This window comes from Sapajus apella, unplaced genomic scaffold (genome assembly GCF_009761245.1).
Source record: "Sapajus apella isolate SASKATOON/1434 unplaced genomic scaffold, GSC_monkey_1.0 scaffold36, whole genome shotgun sequence".
Taxonomy (NCBI): domain Eukaryota; kingdom Metazoa; phylum Chordata; class Mammalia; order Primates; family Cebidae; genus Sapajus; species Sapajus apella.
In genome coordinates, this window is record NW_022436976.1 from 2,761,734 (window position 1) to 2,785,419 (window position 23,686).

The window sequence follows — 23,686 nt, forward strand, 5'->3', positions numbered from 1 at the left end:
ATTGCTCAGTGGGACCAAGAAAGTTTTATATATTCTCTGGCATTCTTTTCTTTTTCTGTACACATTTTTAACTGTCATATGGATTTGGCTTTTTGAGGACATCTTTGTGAAAAGGTAGAACCTGTTGGGCTTCTTTGGTGAGGCAGGTATGGAGTGAACCAGAGAGAATAATGAGGGTCATTAGCTTTACATATACTGGTTTTAAGTGCTGTTTTCCCCACACAATTGAATTAAGAGAATGTATACAAGCAAGACTAATACTACTGAGAGGATATGGAAATTAACTTTCTGTTAGGACCTTAAGTATAGTTTTTAGATATGACCCAAACATAGCCAATGTGGGCCTATTAAGCTCTGACACAGTTCATGGTCTTGTCTATAAGTGGGCAAATTTTGCCTCATTCTTGGCTATGTTAGAATGTATATTAATCATCTATAAATAATCAGTTAATAAACCTAGCATTTCAAGTACTTTTATTATAATTATTTTGTCAAACAACTGTCTCCATTTATGTAATTATTTGAAAATTGGCTGTCTTTATTAAGAATTGGTATACTTTATATAGCTACCTCTTTAAGATGAATCAGTGGGATAGTATAAAAAGAGAATGGCAGGAGGAGGTGACGAAGGCAATTATGCAGTAAATTTTTATTTTGATGTCTTAGTTTAGAAATTCCCTGAATTTAACTTATAACTTATTTTTAATGACCTCATTTTGGGGGGCAATTTCTCAAAAAGTAACTACCAATATGTAAAAAGCAGAATTCATTAGTACCCTTTGTGAAGAACAGAACCATGTACTTTTGTTCTGGTCAATAACAAATCAGTAGAAAATCAAGCCATGGAGTTTAAAAATGAGTATAATCGTTAAAAAAACTATCCTTACTGCTTTTTGTATACCTAAGGTGTAAATCTACAAATCACATTTCAAAGCAGTGATATTATGTTGAAAATTCTCAAAAACTGTAGTGGAATTTTATTTGTATTTGTTTATATCATTCCTTATTGTCACATCTACTGGAAATCTTGCCTTTATAATCTAAAAGCACGTTATTTTCTATGTAGCAAAAACAGATTTGTAATTCAGGGTCTGATTAATAATCAGTCTCCACCCCCTCCCTCAGCCTGTACTGTTTCACACAGATGCTTATCAAAGTTTTAACTTTTTCCTCCTCTCAAGTGGTTTCAGTAATATTGGCAAAGATTTACATAAAGTGGCTTTTTGTCTTTTATTTTATATGCTATGGTGCCGTCAAGAATTTGTTACCTTGAACAAAATTTTTTGAAAACAGCCTCTCATGGCACTTCTGATACTTATTCCCAAATATGAACTGGGTTGTGATTCTGGTAACAGTGAGGTTAGCATCTGTCTTCCCTTTTATCACTCATTTAACAAATATTGTTCCAACAGGTAGTAGAATATTTGAGACTAACCTGACATATGAGTGGAATTCTAGAGGAATAATAGAATAACAGTAACTATAATAGGACTCTGGGCACTATGCTAAGAGTTTTACATGGAATCTCATTTTGTTCTTACGTTAACTTTTTGCAGTTTATATTTAAACTGAGGAAAAAATGAGACTCACAATGTTTAAGCAACATGACTGAGGTTGCACAGCTAACAAGTTACAAAGCCAGGAATAAACACAGGAAATCTTACGTTAGAGCCAGGCTCTTAACTGTCTTTTTCTATTGCCTATACCTGTAGAGAGGGAGTTAAAATGACAATATCTTCTGAGCAAAAATGGATGAGACAGCTTTTCTTTTATAGCTTGTTCTGAAACTTCAGTAAAATAACTTTAAAAAAATTAGGATTAATAACTCACCCCAGTAGTATTATGTATTTTTTCTCAGAAAATATTGAGAGCCAATCTTTTAATTGGCAACACTCTTCTCAGGTAAAACTTAAACACTACAATATCATCACTGAATAAAGAAACTCAGCTCTCATAGATTTTGTCTTCCCAGCCCTTTCAGCCTTTATCTAAGGGGAGTTTCTATACTGGTGTTTGTGAAATAATTTACTCTCCTTGGAATGTTTCCTCCCTATCACCCTCATCTCTTCTGGATGGGGCTAACGTATGCTCCTCCCTTACTTGTTTTGACTTATAGAAACCGCATTTACCACCTTTATTTTACTTGTTTGCAAATGTTTTTAGATACCTACTAAATGCTAGCTACTATTGTAGGCACTGGGAATGGTGTCAGACAAGGAGACTTCTCTAATGTAGAAAGAAAATATCAACTGGTTATATGTTGTGTGTAGTGATGCTAAGGAATGAAGGGTGGCTGCTTTTAACTTGGGGTTTGGGAAGGCCTCTCTGAATGTCTAAGAGCCAGACTTGGGAATACAGGGGAAAGAGTGTTCCACAAGAGGGAACCGTGAATGCAAAGGATGTAAGGTAGGAAAAAGTGTCTTACTTGAGGATTCCAAAGCAAGCATGAGGGTAAGAGTGAAGAATGAAGTCAGAGCAGTAGCAGGGGCTAGATGCCACAGAGCTTTGTAAACTTGGCCAGGCTGCCAGTTTGTAGGCCCTGGTTATATTCACACATGTGAAATGAGACACAAAGGCATTTTCACCTCTTTTATCACAATCTTATAGGAATTGGTGGTAAAGACCCTGATTGTAGCAGAACCTCATGTCCTGCATGCATATCGAATGTGCAGACCTGGTCAACCTCCAGGAAGTGAAAGTGTCTGCTTTGAAGTCCTGGGATTTGATATTTTGTTGGATAGAAAACTAAAGCCATGGCTTCTGGAGGTAAGGCATTCTTTAAGAAAAAAAGAGAAGTTATTGTCCTTATGTATTGAAATAAATGTTTTAAAGATGTGTACTTAACACAATTGTCCCATCAACTGACCAGCATGAAGCCTGAATGGAATAACTGGAAAAAAGAGGATAAAAATTCAGGGAATAGAACAGTTCCAAGAATGAATCAAAGTGTTTGATATTACTAATTTTCTTAAATTAGTATCAAGTGAATTTCTAGGACAGATATTTGGGATTCAAATGTGGAGGTGCTTTTACTGATTTGTTGCTTACTTGCTGTACTATTTCTCAGACTCCTGGCTTGTACCAGGTCATGAGTTCTGGGTAGTGTCTCTCCTCTCTGTGGGTGCCCAGGCTTCAGGATCTTGCCTTCAGTGTATCTCTCCTTCAAACTCTCCAAGAGACTCCAGTTGCTTCATTAATCAGTGTTCAGTATCCAATACCCCGGGTGGTAAATTTCTCCTTTAAGGCCATGGTATGTACTTGGGGCTCCCCTCAGAGAGACTGTCAACTGTATGTCTTCAGGTTTGCTGCCAGTCCTTGGTAGGGTGAGAGTTACTATTTTTCTTTGATGATAAAAGGTCATATAACACATGGAATAGTAAAAAGGAGAAAGTAAAAATTATCTCTGTTGACAATTTTAATATATTTTCCTGCTAGTTATATTTCTATTTACATTATCCAGAAGAAACCTTAGAAGTCACTTGATCCAGAAGACTTCATCCAGTAGTTCCCTTTAAGCTCCTTGATCTGGGGTTATGCACCTTCTTGTAGCCGCTGAAATACCATGTTTTGGAAAATCCATCAGGAACATGTTGCTATAGAGGATGTAATCAATCACTATCTTTCATTTTAAATCACTTTTCTCTCTTTTTGTTAGTGATTTAGAAGTTTCATGTGTAATATCAGGGTTTGCATAAGCAGATTGAATGAGTGATAAATGAGATGAAGATACTAAAAATACATTTCAACGAAATGACACTTTTCTAATATGAGGGCCAAAGATTGTGTGTGTGTTTGTGTGTGTGTGTGTGCGCACCTGTGTGTGGTCACATCTACTTTAAGCAATAACATGTATTGTGTCTCCAAGGAAATAAAGTTCTCTCTGTTGGATATTCAGATTTTGCTCCAGCCTGGGTCTGGTTTGCTTCCTCCTTTCCTTGGATATAAAAGCATTTGACTATGCACTATGGACCTGTCATCTTGCTAAGGCCTGAAATTTTATTCTTTAGGTTTCTTACTTTTTCTGCAGCAGTCCTTTCCTGTCCTTAGCTATATTTTCTTCTGCCCCTGTTACTTGTCTTTTGTCATTGATGCAGTAGGGAAAAAGTGAAGGCATATGCATAAAGGAGGATAGCAGGAAATAATGACTTTATAGATATCTTAGTTACCTTTTTTTTTTTTTTGAGACGGAGTCTCACTCTGTCACCCAGGCTGGAGTGCAGTGGTGCAATCTTGGCTCACTGCAACCTCCGCCTCCTGGGTTCAAAGTTTCTCTTGCCTCAGCCCCCTGAGTAGCTGGAATTACAGCTGCGCACCACCACGCCTGGCTAATTTTTCTATTTTTAATAGAGATGGGGTTTCACCATATTGGCCAGGCTGGTTTAGAACTCCTGACTTCAGGTGATCTGCCTGCCTTGGCCTCCCAAACTGCTGGGATTATAGGCATGAGCCACGGCGCCCAGCCCTAAAATCCTACAGCACCCGGTTTTTCCAGGTGGTCTCTCATCCAAGTCCCAGTCAGGCCTGACCCTGCTTAGCTTCACAAGATCAGGAGCATTCAGTGGGGTAGGGCTGTAGACACCAGTGGTTACCTTTTTTTTTTTTAAACAAAACAAAACAAAACAAAACACATTTGCTTCTTGGAACTTTCTATTAGCTTGCTAAATTAGAATGGACTGAATGATTGAATTCTGGATCTTGTTTTAAAATATTCAAAATAACCCTTGTTTGCGTGAATGTTTCTTCATTCTTTCTTTCATTGTTTCTAGATCAATCAGAACCATTAAAACACTACACAATAACCAAGAGCTGTGGATAATGAACATTTGTTATATTAAAACAGTTGAAAGAGTCTTACTGAGTCTTACTTCAATCTTGTCTTGTATTTTACTCCCTGCTGAAATTTTAGTGAGTCTAACAGACATTGTTAAAAACCTTTTGGCGCCATCAAGTGGAATAACGTAGAAGGTGCTTCTGAGTATGTGATTTTAGTTCACCAGAATAATTTCAGGGACTGATTGCTAGTGGCAGAATGGCACAAATTTTCATACGGAGAAAACATATTTTAGGAAAAACACTGAAATTGCAAGGAGTATGAATATACCACCAATAGTTTAAGTACCCTTAAATTAAACAAGAACCTACTAAGTCATTGTGTAAGGTGGTGGGGATAGAAGACAGAATACTTGCCCTGGTGTAGCTGTTCTTCAGATGTGCATTTTATGATAATAGTTATAAGAAGTAGTAGGTAAAAGGGAAATGGCACAAACAATAGCATGATTAATCTCTTTGTGTACCTGTGTGTATTGGAGAGTTAAAAAAAAAATCTTTGCAGAAGACACATCTGAACAAAGTTTGTAGGGCTGCAGAAGGGTGGGATAATGGCTCGGGGCTGAGAGCGATAGAGCAGGGGTGGGGAAAGGCTCTGGAGCAGAGGGATCAGCACTAATTTAGGAGCACAGAAGTATGGGTGCTTTAATTTGTGGACAAAGTGATTGTTTTGATAAAACTATTTTTAGGACAATTGATAATAGTGTTTACTAATTTAATATATTTTATAATAATTTTCATTTTTTAATGCATTTACAAGCTGTTGAATTTTGAGACATTAACATCGACTATGTTTCGTCTGTTTTAGAATTGGGATAGGAAATGAGAACCAAATAAATCATCACATTAGAGAGGAGAATGTGGAACACTAATTTTTAGTTTCTTCTGTCAGCCATTTGTTGTTCTTCTTTTATATTTTTCTTTACCTTTCTCATGAAACTTAAAAAAAAAAAAACAAGAACATCCCTGAATAAAAACTTAAATTGAAAAAGTTTTCCTGCCTTTCCACATATTATTAATAGTTTATCTTGTGTGGGTATACCTTTCACAGACCAGTTTCTCTTACATTATAGTACAGGGAAGAATTTGAAATAGGTAAGGAGAGAGAGACAGATCTGAGATGGCTTTATACCAAGACCTCAGTACCATCCTGGAGGAGGGATATGCCTGGCACAAGAAATTTGGAATGGAAACTCTGAGGAATTCTACAAAGAGAGATAACATTTCAGTGTACCACTTACTCATCAGTTCTTCAATGTCTGGTTTATTTTATAACCATGTCACATATAGTGGCAACATTGTCATTAATTGTATTATAAACTCCAGAGATTTGAATCAGTATGGTTGACACTTTTTTTTCTATAAAATATATGCTTTACCCTTTCTCTGCACTTGTAAAGGGAAATGCTTAGAGCTTTCATAATAGATAAATACCCTTTCTCAAATTGACCTAGAATAAATGGATGTTATTGCAATTTTCAAACTATTTCCTTTTCCTTGAGACTATATCACAAAGACAGGAATTTTATCTACCACTTTCTGAATCAGAAATCAACAAAGGAATCAAAATACAACATGGCCTATCTCTGTAAAGGAGTACCATACTTTTATCAAAATGATGGCATGATGAAAGATTTTCATGACACATCATTAAGAGAAAAGCTTGGATTATAAACTAAAGTATGGTTAGTATTGACATGTATTTGGAAGGTGAAATGAATATTTTAAATATGTATGCATAGAAAATATCTGGAATAATATCTACCAAGTGGTTAACAAGACACTGAGTATTAAGTAGTGGGATTACAGATAATCTTTTGTTATTTGTTTTTCTTCTTTATACTAATTTTTCTGCTGTGAACCTGTTACACATTTCTAATTAAAGATGTTGTATGCCTGGGTAATTTTTTAGTATAATGTAATATTTCTTCAGGTGCCAGTTGTAGAATGCATACTTTCAATTGTTTCGTCTCTTGTGGTGATGGATGTGTATAACTGTGACTAGTAGCATACATACTTATATATATATATATATTTTTTTTTTGAGATAGCCTAAGGGATTAGTTGATGGTCAAGCTAAGCTGTTGTGTTGAACTCAGCAGTGTTCTAACCAACTGTTTTAATTGATTAAGAAATTTTCCTAAACATCTGGTAATCCAGTTATATTTTTATAATAAGGACGACAGTAATAAAATTCAACAAAGACAGAAACAAAAACTCTAGCTCTTTTCTTTTTCATCTTAATGAATTCCTGAAGATCTGAAGCAGTGAAAAAGGGGCACTGATAGTTTCCATATTTTAAACATATAGGTGTATATAATTATTACTGTGTTGGTAACATGAATATCACTATTTCCTTTTTTGTTAGGATAAATCATTTTTAACTTTCCTAAACTTAAACCAACCATGCATGGAGTAATGGAGAGAGTGGAATGAAGGGAGAGGCTAGATTATACTGATGGTAGAGCTCCTGAATTAATGCAGCAGCAAGAAGGAGATGGTGCCAACAGTCAATCCGTTGTAATCTGTTGACCTGTGGTGATGTGGAATGGAGATGTTGCAATAATAACTGGGCCATCTTCCATGTAAAGCTTTGAGTTTATTGTAGAGTTGTTCTACTGGCTAGAGATCCCACATTAAATTAACAAATATGTATTGAATATTTATTCACCTTCCAATATTGTTTTCTTTGTAAATTTCAGATTAACCGAGCCCCAAGCTTTGGAACTGATCAGAAAATAGACTATGATGTAAAAAGGGGAGTGCTGCTAAATGCATTGAAGCTACTAAACATAAGGTAAGGTAAAGTATTTTCTCCCTCTTTTGGACATTTTAATCTGCATTTGACATAGATTAATCATTTGTACATTAAATTGGCTTTTCAGAATAGTACTTTTTATTTTTATATTTTGTAATTTTCATTTCTTGATTCTATTTTGTATTTTTCATTTCTTGATTCCATCCATTTTGTGTTTTTCATTTCTTGATTCCATCCATTCTTTAAACTCATGTAGTTAAAAAAAAATTTTTCCCCCTCCTCCTGTATATTGCTTTTCCTGCTTCCCAGGCAACATTCTGTACCTGCAGTAAATGAGGTTAAATTGCAATGTAAGTATAATTATTTATTACAGAGTACATTATTAAATTGGTAAATACTTTAGGAGACCCACTGGATTATCTTCCTCATCTTATAAGAAGAAACTAAAGCACAGAGAGTTCATTCAGGAAATTAAAAAAAAAAAAAAAAAAAAAAACCCAAACATGGATTTCCTAACTTTCTTTCCAGGGGTCTTCCCATTACATCATGCTGCCTCTGTAAACAAAAAAAGAGAGGCAGTTGTTCAGTGAGAGGTAACTTTTCCATTTAGGGAGGCAAGTAAAATTTGAGAGAAGACTTGGCTGGTGTGGATATAGGGCTGATTGCAATGTACATGATCATGGGATTCAAGTATTTGAAATGCTGTTATGTGGGAAAAGCTTTTGGATCATTACACAATGATTTTTTTAGACGTTTAACTGAAACATTTGATGAAAGAGCTAATTATCTGTCATTATAAGTGTTCAGAATGAGCTTAGAGTATTGGATTAAAGGGCCTCTGAGGTGATTTAAGCTCAGTGATTTTATGATTTCTGTTTTTCTAATTGTCATTCAAGAATTCTAGCACAGTTAGGGTATGCTTTCAAGCAATTTTTAAATCTAAGATGTTTCCAAGCACTTAGTAGGTATCTGATTAAGATGGGCAATTTTAAAATTTAAGATGTTTCCAAGCATTTAGTAGGTATCTGATTAAGATTATGTGGGCAGCATCACTAAAAAAAAGAGATGGACATAGAAACCTGTTCAGAAACTTTCATGTGGTCTTTTTTGCCTGATGAAAGATGAACTTGTCTAAATTCGACTTATATTTCAATTATTCTAAAAGAAATGAGTAGAAAAGGAGATGTAGAATGAGAATTTTGTTTTTAGTTTATCCAAGTATGTTAAGTATTTTGGATTAGCAATATGCCTATACATTTTTTTTTGCATGAAAGTTTACTATTACTGTTTAAATAAGCCTGTGTTTAGTGGCTTTTTTTTTTTTTTGCATATATTTTGACTTTGCCATTGATGGTACCAATTCAGGACATTATCTGTGGGTGTTTTTGGTATTTTTAAAAGTGAGGTAAGGTGTTTCTAAAAATGAGGTGTATATAGTTTCAGCAGTCAGAAATTTCTAGACCTAAAACTAGGGGAAAGTTGGAATTCATATTATTTATCTTTCTTAGTGTTGTTCCACAGAGAACTTAGCACAGTTCTTAACATTTGGAGCATATGCTAATGAGGCTTATGTTTCAGAAGTCCCTTCTCTCTCCAGCTGGGTGGAGAGCTCCATGGGTGCATGTGTTAGACTTGAGTTTCACTGAGCATGTCATAGTAACTTAGGCAGGAACTAGAAACACTAGGAAAATTCTTGTTTATTTATTAAAGAAGATTAATTTTCATATGGAGTGTTTTAATTTTGGACAGGAAGAATTATTCTGTGAATCCAGAAATCCCCTATTTACATTAATTTTAATCAGACTATTGGGAATGATCTTCTTTTCATTATGTTATCTTTCTGCTCAAGAACCTAAATAGAGTTCTGTTTACCAACATGTAGCCTAAGTTTCTAACATAACTTAACCTTAGCTGTTCTGTCTTATTTCCTGTTTCTCTCCAACCCAGATTGTTTTAGTTAGGCTGATTGTCTCTATTTTTCCCACATAGCTTGCCCATTCTTACTGATGATTTATTCTATTCTCTAGTCTGAATGCCTTTCCTTATTGCTATGACTCAAATCCCATCTTTTACTATGAAGTCTTCCTTTTGACCAAAATTAATCTTCCCTTTCTTGGAGCTCTAGAAGGGCTTTTTGCCTGCGTAACATATGGCTTTTCACTTTGTTTACTCTCTTATCCTCTGTGCTGTTTTACCTGGGCACAGCTGGTTTTTCTTTTCAATTAGATTTAAGCTCCTTGAAATTGAAGAGTACATACTTTTATATTCTTCACAGTGCTCAGTGGAGTGCTTTGTTTATAGTATGACCTCATATATAGCAGTTCATTTCGTAAGCATGTGCTTTTAGTTGCAAGGAAATTTAGAAGAATATAAATTGCTCAGGATATTCCATCACAACTGCTGTGAAAACAGAACCTTGGATGGAGGGGGTCAAAATTGATCCTTTTTTTTACTTGGAGGGCAGAATGCAATTTGAATTCAGATTCGAATAATTTTTTAAAACATTAGTTTTGGGTTCTTCAGAGACCAGAAAATATGAAAAGGGTTATATGTAGAACAAGTAAAAGTTCCTTTTTCTATAATAAAAGGAAAATTCTGTGATGGTGTTACTGGGTTAATAAGAAGAATCTTTTCCTTCATAAGTATTCTATTACAATCATCAAAATAGAACCTAGAAAAGATATTCATAATCCCATTGGTCCTTGGGTCTGAAATACTTGTTAATTAGATTAAACTAAATTAAATTAAGTTGAGTTGCCTGTCTGTCCCTTATTTAGAACTCATTCATGGGCTACAGGCTTGCAGCATTTAATGCCATCTTGCCATTGAACATTTACCCTCACTGGCCTTCTGTGACACTACGTGTCTGAGTTTTCTTAACTTTGAGCATCCTTAGTCTTCGCTTATGATTTCACTTACTTTCTGCTCCCTACCTGTCGTTTTCTCACTATGTTTTTGCCTCAGCCCTCTTTTCTCCTGTATCAATCCTATTACTTTTTGTGGTATTTTTGAGTCTGACATGTATGTAGCAATATGGATTGGGGTGCCTCTCACTAGCTCTGACGCATTCTGGATCTCTAGTCAAGCATTTGCAGCTCTCTGCTGACCATGTACCATGGATGCCCTGCTCTAATAGGTATTCAATAAACATATAATGAGTGACTGAGCAAGTAAATAAGTAAATGAATGAATGGATAGTGTTCTGATAATACTTAAATTTAATATTGCCAAAGTTGAATTATTTTCTCCTTCGATCCATCATGTTCTTCTTGATGGGTTTGTCTTTTTTTTCTTTGCTAACAATATCAAATACTTCCCACCCACAAAGGTTAAACCTAATCATTCATATAGTGGATTTTTTTTTTTTTTTGAGACAGAGTCTCTGTCACCCAGGCTGGAGTGCGGTGGTACAATCTCAGCTCACTGCAACCTCTGCCTACTGAGTTCTCCTGTCTCAACCTCCTGAGTAGCTGGGATTACAGGTACCTGCCACCACTCCGAGCTAATTTTTGTATTTTTAGTAGAGACGTGGTTTCCCCATGTTGGCCAGGGTGGCCAGGTTGGTCTTGAACTCCTGGCCTCAGGTGATCTGCCTGCCTTGGCCTCCCCAAGTGCTGAGATTACAGGCATGATCTGTGCTTGGCCTACTGGACATTTTTAAAGAGCTTATATAATTTGCTAGAAGTTGGAGATACAAAAATGAATAAAATTACCCACCTTAAGTAGCTCATTTGTTAAAAGAGAAATATATATGCTCATAGACAAGTACAATACAATAATAATTACCCAGTTTGCTTTGCTAGTTAATGGTAGAATGATTCACATGAATGTCCAGGCTAGGAAGCTGGGAGTTATACTTAACTTTCTTTTGAATCTATTCAATCTTGTCAAATTTCTGACTATCACTTTATTTCTCCGTCTACTCTCCAATGTTAAAAACTTCTTATCTTTCTCTTGGGCTATTTTATTGGCTTCCTTCCTGTTTCCAGCACTAACCTGCATCCCATTTTGCAGCTTCCATTCTGTTGTTCTGCAAATCATCCAACACCATTTATTCAGAGTCTACTACCATTGCAATAGGTACTGGGAATCCAGTATCTCCTGTGATTTCTAGGCTTCTGGGTTAGGTGACTTGTCTAATGATGTGCCATTCATTGAGATGAAGATTATAGGTGAGAAAGAGGCTTAGAGAAATAATGGGGGAAGGTAGAAAGAAAAAGAAAGATGATTCAGTTTTAAACATGCTAATTTTGAGATGCTTTGAAACAATGTTAAATGGAAAATTTGATATACAGTGCCCCAGGAGATAGAGATATCTATTTGACTGACATTCATAAATAGATTGCCCTTGAATCTAAAGGATGAGATCACACAGTTGGACTATATGTTTTGAGAAGAAGGACAGGGACAGAACCCTGAGGGATGCCAGTATCAGAATAGAGATTTATAAGCTCTGATATTCTGACCAGATTTTTGCACATTGTCAGATAAAGTTTAAACTCTTTGAGTTATGTGCAAGGCATTTTTTGATCTTTTGATTATATACAAGGCACTTTTTGAGCTGGCCCTTGCGTCTCTCTCCAACCTGATCATTTCTTATTCTTTTTCCTTTGCCATGGAAATGACTTTTCTAAGAACTCTTTTGTGGTACAGTTTCAAATTTCTGTACCTTTGCACTTGTTCTCATTTAATGTTTGTTCACTTTTGTCCTTTTGGTGATTGCCAACTGATTGTTAAAAATTGTGGTAAAATATATTTAACATAAAATTTACCATTTTAACTATTTTCTTCTTCTTTTTTTCTTTTTCTCTGTCTCTCTTTTTTTTTTTTTACTGTACTTTAGATTCTGGGGTACATGTACAGATCATGCAAGATTGTTGCATAGGTACATTCATGGCAAGATAGTTTGCTGCCTCCATCCCCCCATCACCTATACCTGACATTTCTCCCATGTTATTCCTCCCCACCCTCCCTCCCACTGTCCCTCCCCTACACCCCCCGGCAACGGACCCCAGTGTGTGATGCTCCCCTCCCTGTGTCCACGTGTTCTTATTGTTCAACACCTGCCTATGAGTGAGAACATGCCGTGTTTCATTTTCTGTTTTGTGTCAGTTTGCTGAGAATGATGGTTTCCAGATTCATCCATGTCCCTATAAAGGACACAAACTCTTCATTTTTTTATGGCTGCATAGTATTACATGGTGTATATGTGCCACATTTTCCTTGTCCAGTCTATCATCGATGGGCATTTGGGTTGGTTCCAGGTCTTTGCTATTGTAAACAGTGCCTCAATGAACACATGTGTTCATGTGTCTTTATAATAGAATGATTTATAGTAAAGGACTATACTGGGTATATACCCAGTAATGAGATTGCTGGGTCAAATGGAATTTCTATTTCTAGATCCATGATGAATCACCACACTGTCTTCCACAATGGTTGAACTAATTTACACTCCCACCAACAGTGTAAAAGTGTTCCTGTTTCTCCATATCCTCTCCAGCATCTGTTGTCTGCAGATTTTTTGATGATCACCATTCTAACTGGCATGAGATGGTATCTCAATGTGGTTTTGATTTGCATTTCTCTAATGACAGTGATGATCAGCATTTTTCATATGTTTGTTGGCTTCATATATATCTTCTTTGAAAAGTGTCTGTTCATACCCTTTGCCCAGTTTTGGATGGATTTGTTTGTTTTTTTTCTTGTAAATCTGCTTTAGTTCTTTGTAGATTCTGGGTATCAGCCCTTTGTCAGATAGGTAGATTGCAAAAATTTTTTCCCATTCTATTGGTTGCTGGTTTGCTCTAATGATTGTTTCTTTTGCTGTACAGAAGCTCTGAAGCTTAATTAGATCCCATTTGTCTATTTTGGCTTTTATTGCCATTGCTTTTGGTGTTTTAGTCATGAAGTCCTTGTCTGTTCCTATGTTCTGGATCATTTTGCTGGGTTTTCTTCTAGGGTTTTTATGGTGTTAGGTCTTATGTTTAAGTCCTTAATCCATCTGGAGTTAATTTTAGTGTAAGGTGTCAGGAAGGGGTCCAGTTTCTGCTTTCTGCACATTGCTAGCCAATTTTCCCAATACCGTTTATTCAACAGGGGATCCTTTCCCCACTGCTTGTTTTTGTCAGGTTTGTCAAAGATTAGATGGTTATAGATGTGTGGTGTTGCTCCTGAGGCATCTGTTCTGTTCCATTTGTCTATTTCTCTGTTTTGGTACCAGTATTATGCTGTTTTGATTACTGTTGCCTTGTATAGTTTGAAGTCCACCATGTGAGGCTTCCAGCTTTGTTCTTTTTGCTTAGGATTGTCTTGGCTATGTGGGCCCTTTTTTGGTCCCATATAAAGTTTAAAGTGATTTTTTCCAGTTCTGTGAAGAAGGTCATTGGTAGTTTGATGGGGATAGCACTGAATCTATAAATTACTTTGGACACTGTGGCCATTTTCATGATATTGATTCTTCCTAACCATGAGCATGAAATGTTTTTCCATCTGTTTGTATCCTCTCTTATTTCCTTGAGAAGTGGTTTGTAGTTCTCCTTGAAGAGGTCCTTTACCTCCTTTGTTAGTTGTATTCCTAGGTATTTTATTCTCTTTGTAGCAATTGTGAATGGGAACTCGCTCTTGATTTTGCTCTCTGTTTGTCTGTTATTGATGTATAGGAATGCTTGTGATTTCTGCACATTGATTTTGTATCCTGAGACTTTGCTGAAGTTGCTTATCTGCTTAAGGAGATTTTGGGCTGAGATGTTGGGGTCTTCTAAATATACAATCCTGTTGTCTGCAAATAGAGGTAATTTGACTTCCTCCTTTCCTATTTGAATACCCTTTTTCTTTTTCTTGCCTGATTGTTCTGGCTATAACTTCTAATACTATATTGAATAGGAGTGGTGAGAGAGGGCATCCTTGTCTAGTGCCAGATTTCAAACGGAATGCTTCCAGTTTTTGCCCATTCAGTATGATATTGGCAGTCGGTTGGTCATAAATAGCTTTTATTATTTTGTGATACATTCCATTGATACCCAGTTTATTGAGAGTTTTTAGCATAGAGCACTGTTGAATTTTGTTGAAGGTCTTCTCTGCATCTAATGAGATAATCATCTGGTTTTTGTCTTTGGTTCTATTTATGTGATGAATTATGTTTATAGACTTGCGTGTGTTCAACCAGCCTTGCATCCCTGGGATGAAGCCTACTTGATGGTGAGAGATACGCTTTATGATGTGCTGTTGCAATCAGTTTGCCAGTATTTTATTGCAGATTTTTGCATCTATGTTCATCATGGATATTGGCCTGAAGTTTTCTTTTTAACCATTTGTAGGTGTATAATTCAGTGACATTAAGCACTTCACATTGTTGCACAACTATTACCACCATCCATCTCTAGAACTCTTTTCATCTTGCAAAGGCGAAACTGTACCCATTAAACACCTACTCCCCATTCCTCCCTCTCCCCAGTCCCTGGAAATCATCACTATATTTGTGTCTTTATGAATTTGAATGTCCTACTCTTGGTATCTCATAAGAGTGGAATCATATGTATTTGTCCCCTTGTTACTGGCTTAATGTCACTGGCATAATGTTTTCAAGTTCTCGATGTTGTAGCATAGTCAGAATTTCCTCCTTTTTAAGGCCGAATAACATTCCATTGTATGTGTAGAATACCACATTTTTTGTCAACACATTCATAAAACCTAGCTCAAGCCTGACATTCTATTTGAAGCCTTTGCTGAGGCAAAATGGTTTACTTACTCCTTTGTGGTATCATCATACCTCCCCCTCACATTTTAAATAGCACTCATCATACCCTATGTATTTGCTTGTATGCCATTGCCCTCACTTCCTTTAGTTGGTCAGGTCCTTGAGGGTAATGGCCCTCTCTGGTTCTCTTTGTATACCCAGGGCCATATCTAGAACTAACAAATAGGCAGTACTAAATAAAATTTGGGTTGGACGACAGTGGTAGGGGGAGGACATTCCATTCAACTATTTGTAGAAAGATAAGGAAGTGAGACATAGCAAAACAAGTTCATAGAACTTTTGGTGGTTCCACATTCCTGGAGTACAGAGCATGTGAAGCAAGTGATTAGAGAAATCCCTTGGATGGAATTATAGGGTAAAAAGACTCAAGAAAATGGTATACTAAAATGCTTAGGTCAATTTGTGGATACAGTTGAAAGAAAAATGCTAAGTAAAATGCTAAGCGAATGGTGATCTTTTTGGTCTTTGGTTAAATTTTTATTCTGTTCTGTGATATAAGAACTGAGAGTTATTAGTGCTGATTTATTCCGGTGAATATTCATAGAAATGCAGATAGCTTTTAGAATGACAATATTCCTAAAAGTCTGAATGGGGGAACATTCCTTTATAGAAAAAATGTCTCAGGGTAGTTGACTTTTCTTTGTTTTTTAATGTGTCTGAAGGAACTTCTGTGTGCTTATTTTTGTTGTTATTCTTTGTGTGTGTTCAAACTGTTTATGTATCAATATCCTTGTCTATGAGTGCTTTGTTTGGTGTAGATATGTATTTAGATCTATATTTATTTCTTTTACAGAATACTTATCATAACATCTTTCTTTATTTTCCCTTCGTCTTAGTTTTTCATTCCCATTTTTTGCTTCCTCTAGTTTTTTCCCTTACGGATTTTTTGATCTTTGCTCCTCTCTTTTCTTCTTTTCATTTCTATTTACCTTTCCTCTTTTCTTTTTCTTTTAAATTGAATGCTATATAGGAATGATCATTCTAGATAAAATGGAAAAATTTTATCCATTTTAAATGGCTATATGATAATAAATTCCTTGATATATGATAGGATGATAAAATGATTGTTCCAGATATAATAAAATGAAAAAATCAAAAGTTAAAGAGTTACCTCAACCATGGTATTTCCTTTACCTTTAATTAGGGAAACTCAGAGCCAAATTTGTATTCATCATTGAAAGTGCCAGTGGAATTACTGAAATCAGAAGTCTTGGTGGCATCGCAAATTCATCTCTCTTATTCTTCATATTGAATTAGTCACCAGAGCAGATCCACTCTTCCTCCAAAATATTATTCTAAACTTACCCTTTTTCTCTAATCCCTTTGCTGCTCCCCTCTTCCAAGCCCTCATATTTTATATTTGTTAATGAAATAGCATCTCATCTTAACTTCCTGCTTTTTTACTTCTAAGCCACTGTATATACAGCCAAGAGCATAATCTTTAACGCTTACAGACATAATTATGCCCTCTCTTTTAAAAATATATCTTCTCCTCCATTGTTTACACTTAAATTTGAGGCTCAGTAACTTAGTATTCAAGCCCATGTGAGAAGCTGAGTTTCTTGTATTCACCCAGAGCTCCAGTAATCCTGAATGACTTACAGTTTTCTGGATGTGTTTATTGATTTTCTCAAATTATTCCTTTTACTTGACCACCTGTTGACCTCTTCCTACTCAAGCCTGAATGTTGTCATGAAAGAGAATGGATCAGTTTCCTAACATTCCTGCAAGGTCAAGTTGTGAAGATGGTACATACTTGAGGCAAACGAACACTCTTTATTATTTAGGGCCTTGGACATATATTCTTAATGCAACCTTCTTATGAATTAAGTGAAGCAATATGTAAGTGTAAGCACTTCTCTTACCTCTGCACTAGAAGCTAGCAAATGGACTTCTTGTCTCCTTTCCTTTGGTTTACACTCTTATCTGGGCCCTACCAGCCTAATGACAATAGAAGCATGGAAATATAAACTTAAGAATAGAACTCGTTGTTTTGCTTTGTTTTGTTTTGTTTTTCCCTAAAGGTGAGGTCAGAATTGGCCTCACTTTTCCTTTTTTCTTGAAGTACACCCTCTTCCTTCTAGGTCTTTCAGCCATGGTATGGTAGGGTTTAAGTTGGAGGGGTTGGGGAGAAAAATCCTCAGGCTTGTATTCACTAGCTACATGGCAGAGAAGAGAGAGAAAGTGGTTTAGAGGAAATAATCCCACAACAGGACTTTTCTTTGAAAATCAGAGTGTTATAAGTACGTTTTTATAATTGAGTAAAAAAATGGGAAGGACTTTGCAGATGTTTTCTAATAAGTAATGATTGTTAGGCTTGGATTTCGGTCAGAAATGAAAACGTATTAAAGAGTGGTCAGTATAAATGGAATTGGTTGAAGAAGAGGAGAAGCTTTGCTTATTAAGTACCTGTTAATGTTACCACAAATTAATCTTTATAAGAACTCAAGGAGGAAACATTATTGCTAACATTTTAGATGGGGAACCAATCTCCAAACTAGGCAGTTAATTGACCAGTCCAAGTTTGTATATTGGTAAATTATTGGGGTGAAATGTGAAACTAGGTCTCTCTGATCTTCTAAAACATGCACTGTTACCATTATGTCTCTTTATCTTCAGAACTTCTGTTTACCATATCTATTACCAAAGTGCCATATTTGAGATAAGGTTAGATGAATATAATGTTAAGTGAATATATAAATTTAATAAGCATTGATTTGTAGCTTCACTATGTTTCCTGTTCTGCAAATTCTCCTCACAGGGATAAGATCCGAACTTGTTTGAATTCTAGAATATAGACTTATATTTTATGTTTTAGGACTAGCGACAAAAGGAGAAACTTGGCCAAACAAAAAGCTGAGGCTCAAAGGAGGCTCTATGGTCAAAATTCAATTAAAAGGCTCTTACCAGGCTCCTCAGACTGGGAACAGCAAAGACACCAGTTGGAGAGGCGGAAAGAAGAGTTGGTATGAAAGTTTTAAGAAAGTACCCACAATTTAAATTGCGTGATTCACTTGTCAGTTTTTATTTGTAAAATTTTTCTCTTTTCCAGAAAGAGAGACTTGCTCAAGTACGAAAGCAGATCTCACGAGAAGAACATGAAAATCGACATATGGGGAACTATAGGTAACTGTGCTGCTATTTTTGTATAGACTGAAAAAATGAAGTATCAAAGCAATGATTCTTCATGTTTTAATCTTGTGTGCTTATTTTAAGCATTGTTCTTTCATTCCAGTCTGGTGCTTTTTGCTTACTATTTTTCAAGAATAAAAGGTAGTCAGCAAGGAGGATGGTTCAGCCTTGACAGCACTCCCGCTGGCCAGCCTCTGGGTGGTTGTAGGAGGTCTTTTTAACCTGCTGTTATCCTGTGACTTTATTTAGTTATAGTGAAGTGTTTTAAAAAACGTCAGAATTCAGGTATCTTGATATTATTCCTGCCAATCCATAGTGTTTACTGTACTTTTTCAGGAACCAGGCAAATAATGAAAATGTTTGAAGAAGTTAGATATGAGACAGTGGAGAGGGCTGTGGGCTGTGCTAAGCTGGAACTCTTCTATAATATCACCCTTGACAGGATCAACCCCCTCCCCCCAACCCAACTCATTGTGTTCTTGGAAAGATTGCCCACTTTCCAACTTTTGACATTGCCTGAGCAGGTTAAAGGAATGTGTGAGGGCGTTCTTGCACTCATGGTAAGACGTTCTTTCATGGCCTTAACACCATCAATAGTAGTAATGAGAACACCCACCCACTCTACCTCTACCCACTCCTCTCTGCTGGAGAGGCAAATTTTATCACTACAAAAGAGATAATCAGAACCAATGCCTACATTTTTGTATGCTTCAGTAACCACACTAAGAATAAAACTTCTGCAGTATCCCTTATTATCTGAACACTGTCCTATAAAGTTCAATATTTCTTCAATTTGCCCAGTCACCATTCTTCTCTGACCATGTCCCCCAAACTAAACCCTTATACTGTGCCTTCTAGAACTGCATTGTTTAATGCTAATTCTCTAGATAAACTTTACTTGTGGATTTGTGCCACTATTAATGATTATAGAATGAAAACCTTCATAAAGTTCTAAAAATACTCTTCATAGTGTCCACTCTGCAAATACTCACATTAGATAGTTACTAAGTGAAACTATTAGGCCAATTATCAGCTTTCTGTCTGGAGGTTTAATATTTAATATTATTTTACACTAATCAGTATAGAAAAGCTTATACCTGACAACGTGACTAGTATAGAATAGGAGGTCGAGGATAGTCTGTGTAGTTTATCTTAACTATTGAGCTATGACAGCTTCTTTTTTAAAAAATTGGTTTATCTGATTTTGCTGCAGACGAATTTATCCTCCTGAAGATAAAGCACTACTTGAAAAGTATGAAAATTTGTTAGCTGTTGCCTTTCAGACCTTCCTTTCAGGAAGAGCAGCTTCATTCCAGCGAGAGCTGAATAATCCTTTGAAAAGGATGAAGGTAAGCTAATGTTTATATAGAGAAAAAAGAATAAAGCTAAACAATATGTCTTTGCCGACAAGCCACCTTTCCAACATATAAAAACATTTTACTTTTAAGATAAGCTTTCCTCAAGCTTTTCATTTTAACACTTAGTAACATTTCATGATGAACCAACTTATTTCATAAATAAGGTATGTACCAAGACAAATTATGTTGTAATATCACTAGAATAACATGTCTTATTACATAGATGTATATATGTAACTGTATAAAGAAACCCATGGAATTAACCTAGTGGTTTGTAGCATTCTTGTTTTTTGATTATAACAAACATTATGTAGTATTTTTTTCTTGATATATGATAGGTCTGGCATATGAGAGGAAGTAAATGAAACACACACACACACACACACAAACACACACACAGTCTAATCTGTACACCTTAGTAAAAGGTCCATCAGTTTTCTATTACAGCATGACAAACCACTTCATTTATTTGCTCATTACTCTGCAATCTTTGCTGGGCACAGTTGAGTGGTTCTTCTGCTGGTCTTCCTTGGAGTGAATCATATGGTAGCATGTATTTGAATGCCCAAATCGGGCTAGAAATCCAGGGTAGCTGCACTCACATGTCTGGTGTGTCAGATAAGATAGTTGGAACATCTGGGAGCTGGCTGGATCTCTTTGTCCCTACATAGTCTCTGAGGAGGGTAGTGAGAGGGAGGATTTCAAGAAGATTATTTTTGTCCTACCAGCTCTGTTTTAGACCTGATCTCTGCCTACCAATGTTCAGACTTGACAAATGACCCCAAAGAAGAGAGTGGCCACTCATCTCTACTCTAGGAAGAACTTGTTCCTCTTTGGAATTTAGTTTTTTTACATTACTTCCTACAGCTTTCTGGTGTTTTAGAAAATATGATTGTTTAGCTTATCTGGCTTTTTCTGGTTGTTATGATAAAAGTATTATCTGTAATATTTCTCCTAAACAGAAGTAGAACTCCTTGAGTTTCTTTTTAACTATATTGTAATGCTATCTGCGGAATTCTTTGTAGGATGATTATTTAATAAAAAATGTATAATAAGAATCTTTTGGTATTTCAATAGCTAAATTTTCTTAGATTGGGACAAAGGGTAACTTATTTTACACATTTTTACTGCACAGTGAGATTTTGAGTTTCTTCAGAAACCTTTTCTAGAACACTTTCTTAACTCAGTAATACAGTTGATTATACCTCTTTCAGTGTAGCTAATATACTCATATTTTTCTGGCTTGCTCAATATCCACTCGGTATATGTTTTTACAAAATTTCCTTTTGGTTGAGAACATGACCCTAGAAGAACACAAGAAAAGTATTAGGGCACTTGTGGCTTTGTGCCACCTTTGATGACTAGAGAATGAAAACCTTTTAAAGTTCTAAAAATACTTTTATGCAATCAGTAAAATTTTGAAAGCATTTCATTAAATAGTGCCCAGTCAGCAAATTCTCACATTAGAATGTTTCTAAGTGAAACTATTAGTCCAATAATCAGTTTCCTGTCTGGAGGTTTAATATTATTTTGCACTAATCTGTATAGAAATGACTGATAAACTTGTAATCTGGAAGTTAGCATGAACTTTCCAGAAATTTTAGTGTCCAGTGCACTAATTTATTGAAGTATGATACTCTAAAATTTTAATACTATACTGTTCTATAAATATACATTTGTTTATGAGAATACAGACTAGATTTTGGCTATGCATTAATTGTAATGCCAGATTTTAGTGAAAGTTTCAAGAGAATTTTCCATGACTCTTTAATATTTCTCCTTTGATCTCAGCAATCTTCACTAAATAATTTCAGGAATTCTTACTCTGCATTATTTTGTGGAGATAAATCAACTTGGAAAAATTCTAGAGTCCATTAGTAATTGTAATTTTAATTAGAATATTTTTTGAAGGAGGAAGATATTTTGGATCTTCTGGAGCAATGCGAAATTGATGATGAAAAGTTGATGGGAAAAACTACCAAGGCTCGAGGACCAAAGGTGCAGTATATCTCTGTCTTCCTTAGTTATCAAAGTAGATGCTACTAGCCCTTGATACTTCTCACTATATGGATGACTGGTGCTGCTTTAAAGCAACCATAGGGACTGTGTGCCCAGTGCAGGTAGGGTTGGAAAGAAGATGGTATCTTATACTCAGGAGTTTTGTTTTGTTAGTTTTATTCATCATTTTCATTATTTTCCTGATGTCAGTGAAAATACTGTGAGTCAGGGCCAAAAGGGAACGAGAGCTAGTACTCTTATTCTAAACTAAGTATTATACTAAACTAAACTAGGTATGATACTCATACCTGTAGATAGATAATTATCAAATAAATGGGTAGCATTATAAATAAGGCAAATCATGAATCTAAAGACCCTTACTAGGAGCCTCATCTTTTGCTGACCTAGCAACGTTGACTTTATTTTAGTTAAAATAGGTGTAGTTCCTAGAAATAAGTAGAAAGCTGTCATGTAGGTGACATCTACATATTCTTTTTTTTTTTTTTTTTGGATACAGGTCTCACTCTGTTACCCAGGTTAAAGCCCAGTGGTGTGTTCATACCTCACTGCAGTCTCACACTCCTGGGCTCAAGTGATCCTTCTGCCTCAGCCTTTCTGAGTAGCTGGGACTACAGGCATATACCACCATGCCTGGCTAATTAAAAAAAAAATTCTTTTTTTTTTTTTTTTTTTTTTTTGTAGAGGTGGTGTTTTGCTGTGTTGCCAAGGCTGGTCTTGAACTCCCGGTTTCTGGCAATTCTCCTGCCTCTGTCTACCAAAGTGCTAAGATTATAGGCGTGAGCCACTGCATCCAGTGTTGTTGTTCTGATATGTCAAAGTCTTGCTAGTAGAATAGGAAGGAGTTTGATTTGAACAATCTTGTAATTTTTATTTTATTCCATTTATATTTCAGAATTACTATACTATCCCTGTGTCCTTAGACACGTCATGTTCTTTCATATTTTCATGCTTCTGAAATGCCTTCCTACTAAAAAAAAAATCATTGACTTGTTGTTTGATTAGAGGCCCTTTCCTATTTCAGCAGAACCACTGCTGCCTGTGTGAAACCTTCCCTCATTTCCCCAGTTAGGCTTAGACCCTCCCTTCCCTCTTTCTCCTGCTGTTTCATAAATAACACTTTTATACAGCAGTTGTGACAAGTAATTATTTGCACATTTGCCTAAGTATGAGGTTGTAAGTTCCCTGAGGGTAGCAAGTAGATTTTCATCTTTGTAACTCTAGAACCTATCCAGTGTCTGACACACAGTAAGTTTTCAAAATCCGTTAGTTCATTTTGTTAAATATATCCGTAAGAATCTCATTGGCTAGTGGAAGAGCAGACAGGTAAATAAAAAAACGGGATAATGTGGCAAGTACTATAATAAAGGGAGTGTAAAGTGCCACAGCAGCATAGAGAAGAAAGGGGTTGGTAGCATGTGGATAGCTTCAGAAAGGTAATACTATTAGAACTGGATCTTGAAAAATGAGTAGTGCTTTAAGCATTAAGAGAAGTGGAAGAACATTTAGGATAGACAGAACACTAAAGGCAAAGACATGAAGTTATGATACTGTATAGGATGTTGTAGAAACATGAAAAGTTTGGTATGACTCAAGTGGAACGTTCTTGGACAGTGAAATGATACAGGTGGGCCTGGTAAGAGATACTTAACTGGTGGAGATCTTGGATGTCAGGGACCGTTCTGAATTATGTGCTGTATATTGAGGCATTGTGGAATATGTCATTGATACTTCCTTTGGAAGAAATATATTTTAGAGTATCTGTAAAAGTGAATACTTGCAGGAGTTATGGCATCATTTGGGAAAACACTGGAAGTTCCTAAGCTTTGTATATTA

The 23,686-nt window shown here is 35.9% G+C and overlaps 1 protein-coding gene across 2 annotated transcripts in view; it reads left to right on the forward strand.

The window, feature by feature from the left end:
* Window positions 1-23,686, forward strand: part of TTLL7 (tubulin tyrosine ligase like 7) — a 122,925-nt gene that overhangs the window by 58,365 nt on the left and 40,874 nt on the right. For both annotated transcript variants that reach the window (XM_032296450.1, XM_032296451.1), the window contains exons 9-14: window positions 2,608-2,766; window positions 7,530-7,624; window positions 18,163-18,310; window positions 18,397-18,470; window positions 19,690-19,825; window positions 21,746-21,832. In XM_032296450.1, coding sequence (XP_032152341.1) covers window positions 2,608-2,766; window positions 7,530-7,624; window positions 18,163-18,310; window positions 18,397-18,470; window positions 19,690-19,825; window positions 21,746-21,832 — 699 coding nt within the window. The remainder of the gene's footprint in view (window positions 1-2,607; window positions 2,767-7,529; window positions 7,625-18,162; window positions 18,311-18,396; window positions 18,471-19,689; window positions 19,826-21,745; window positions 21,833-23,686) is intronic.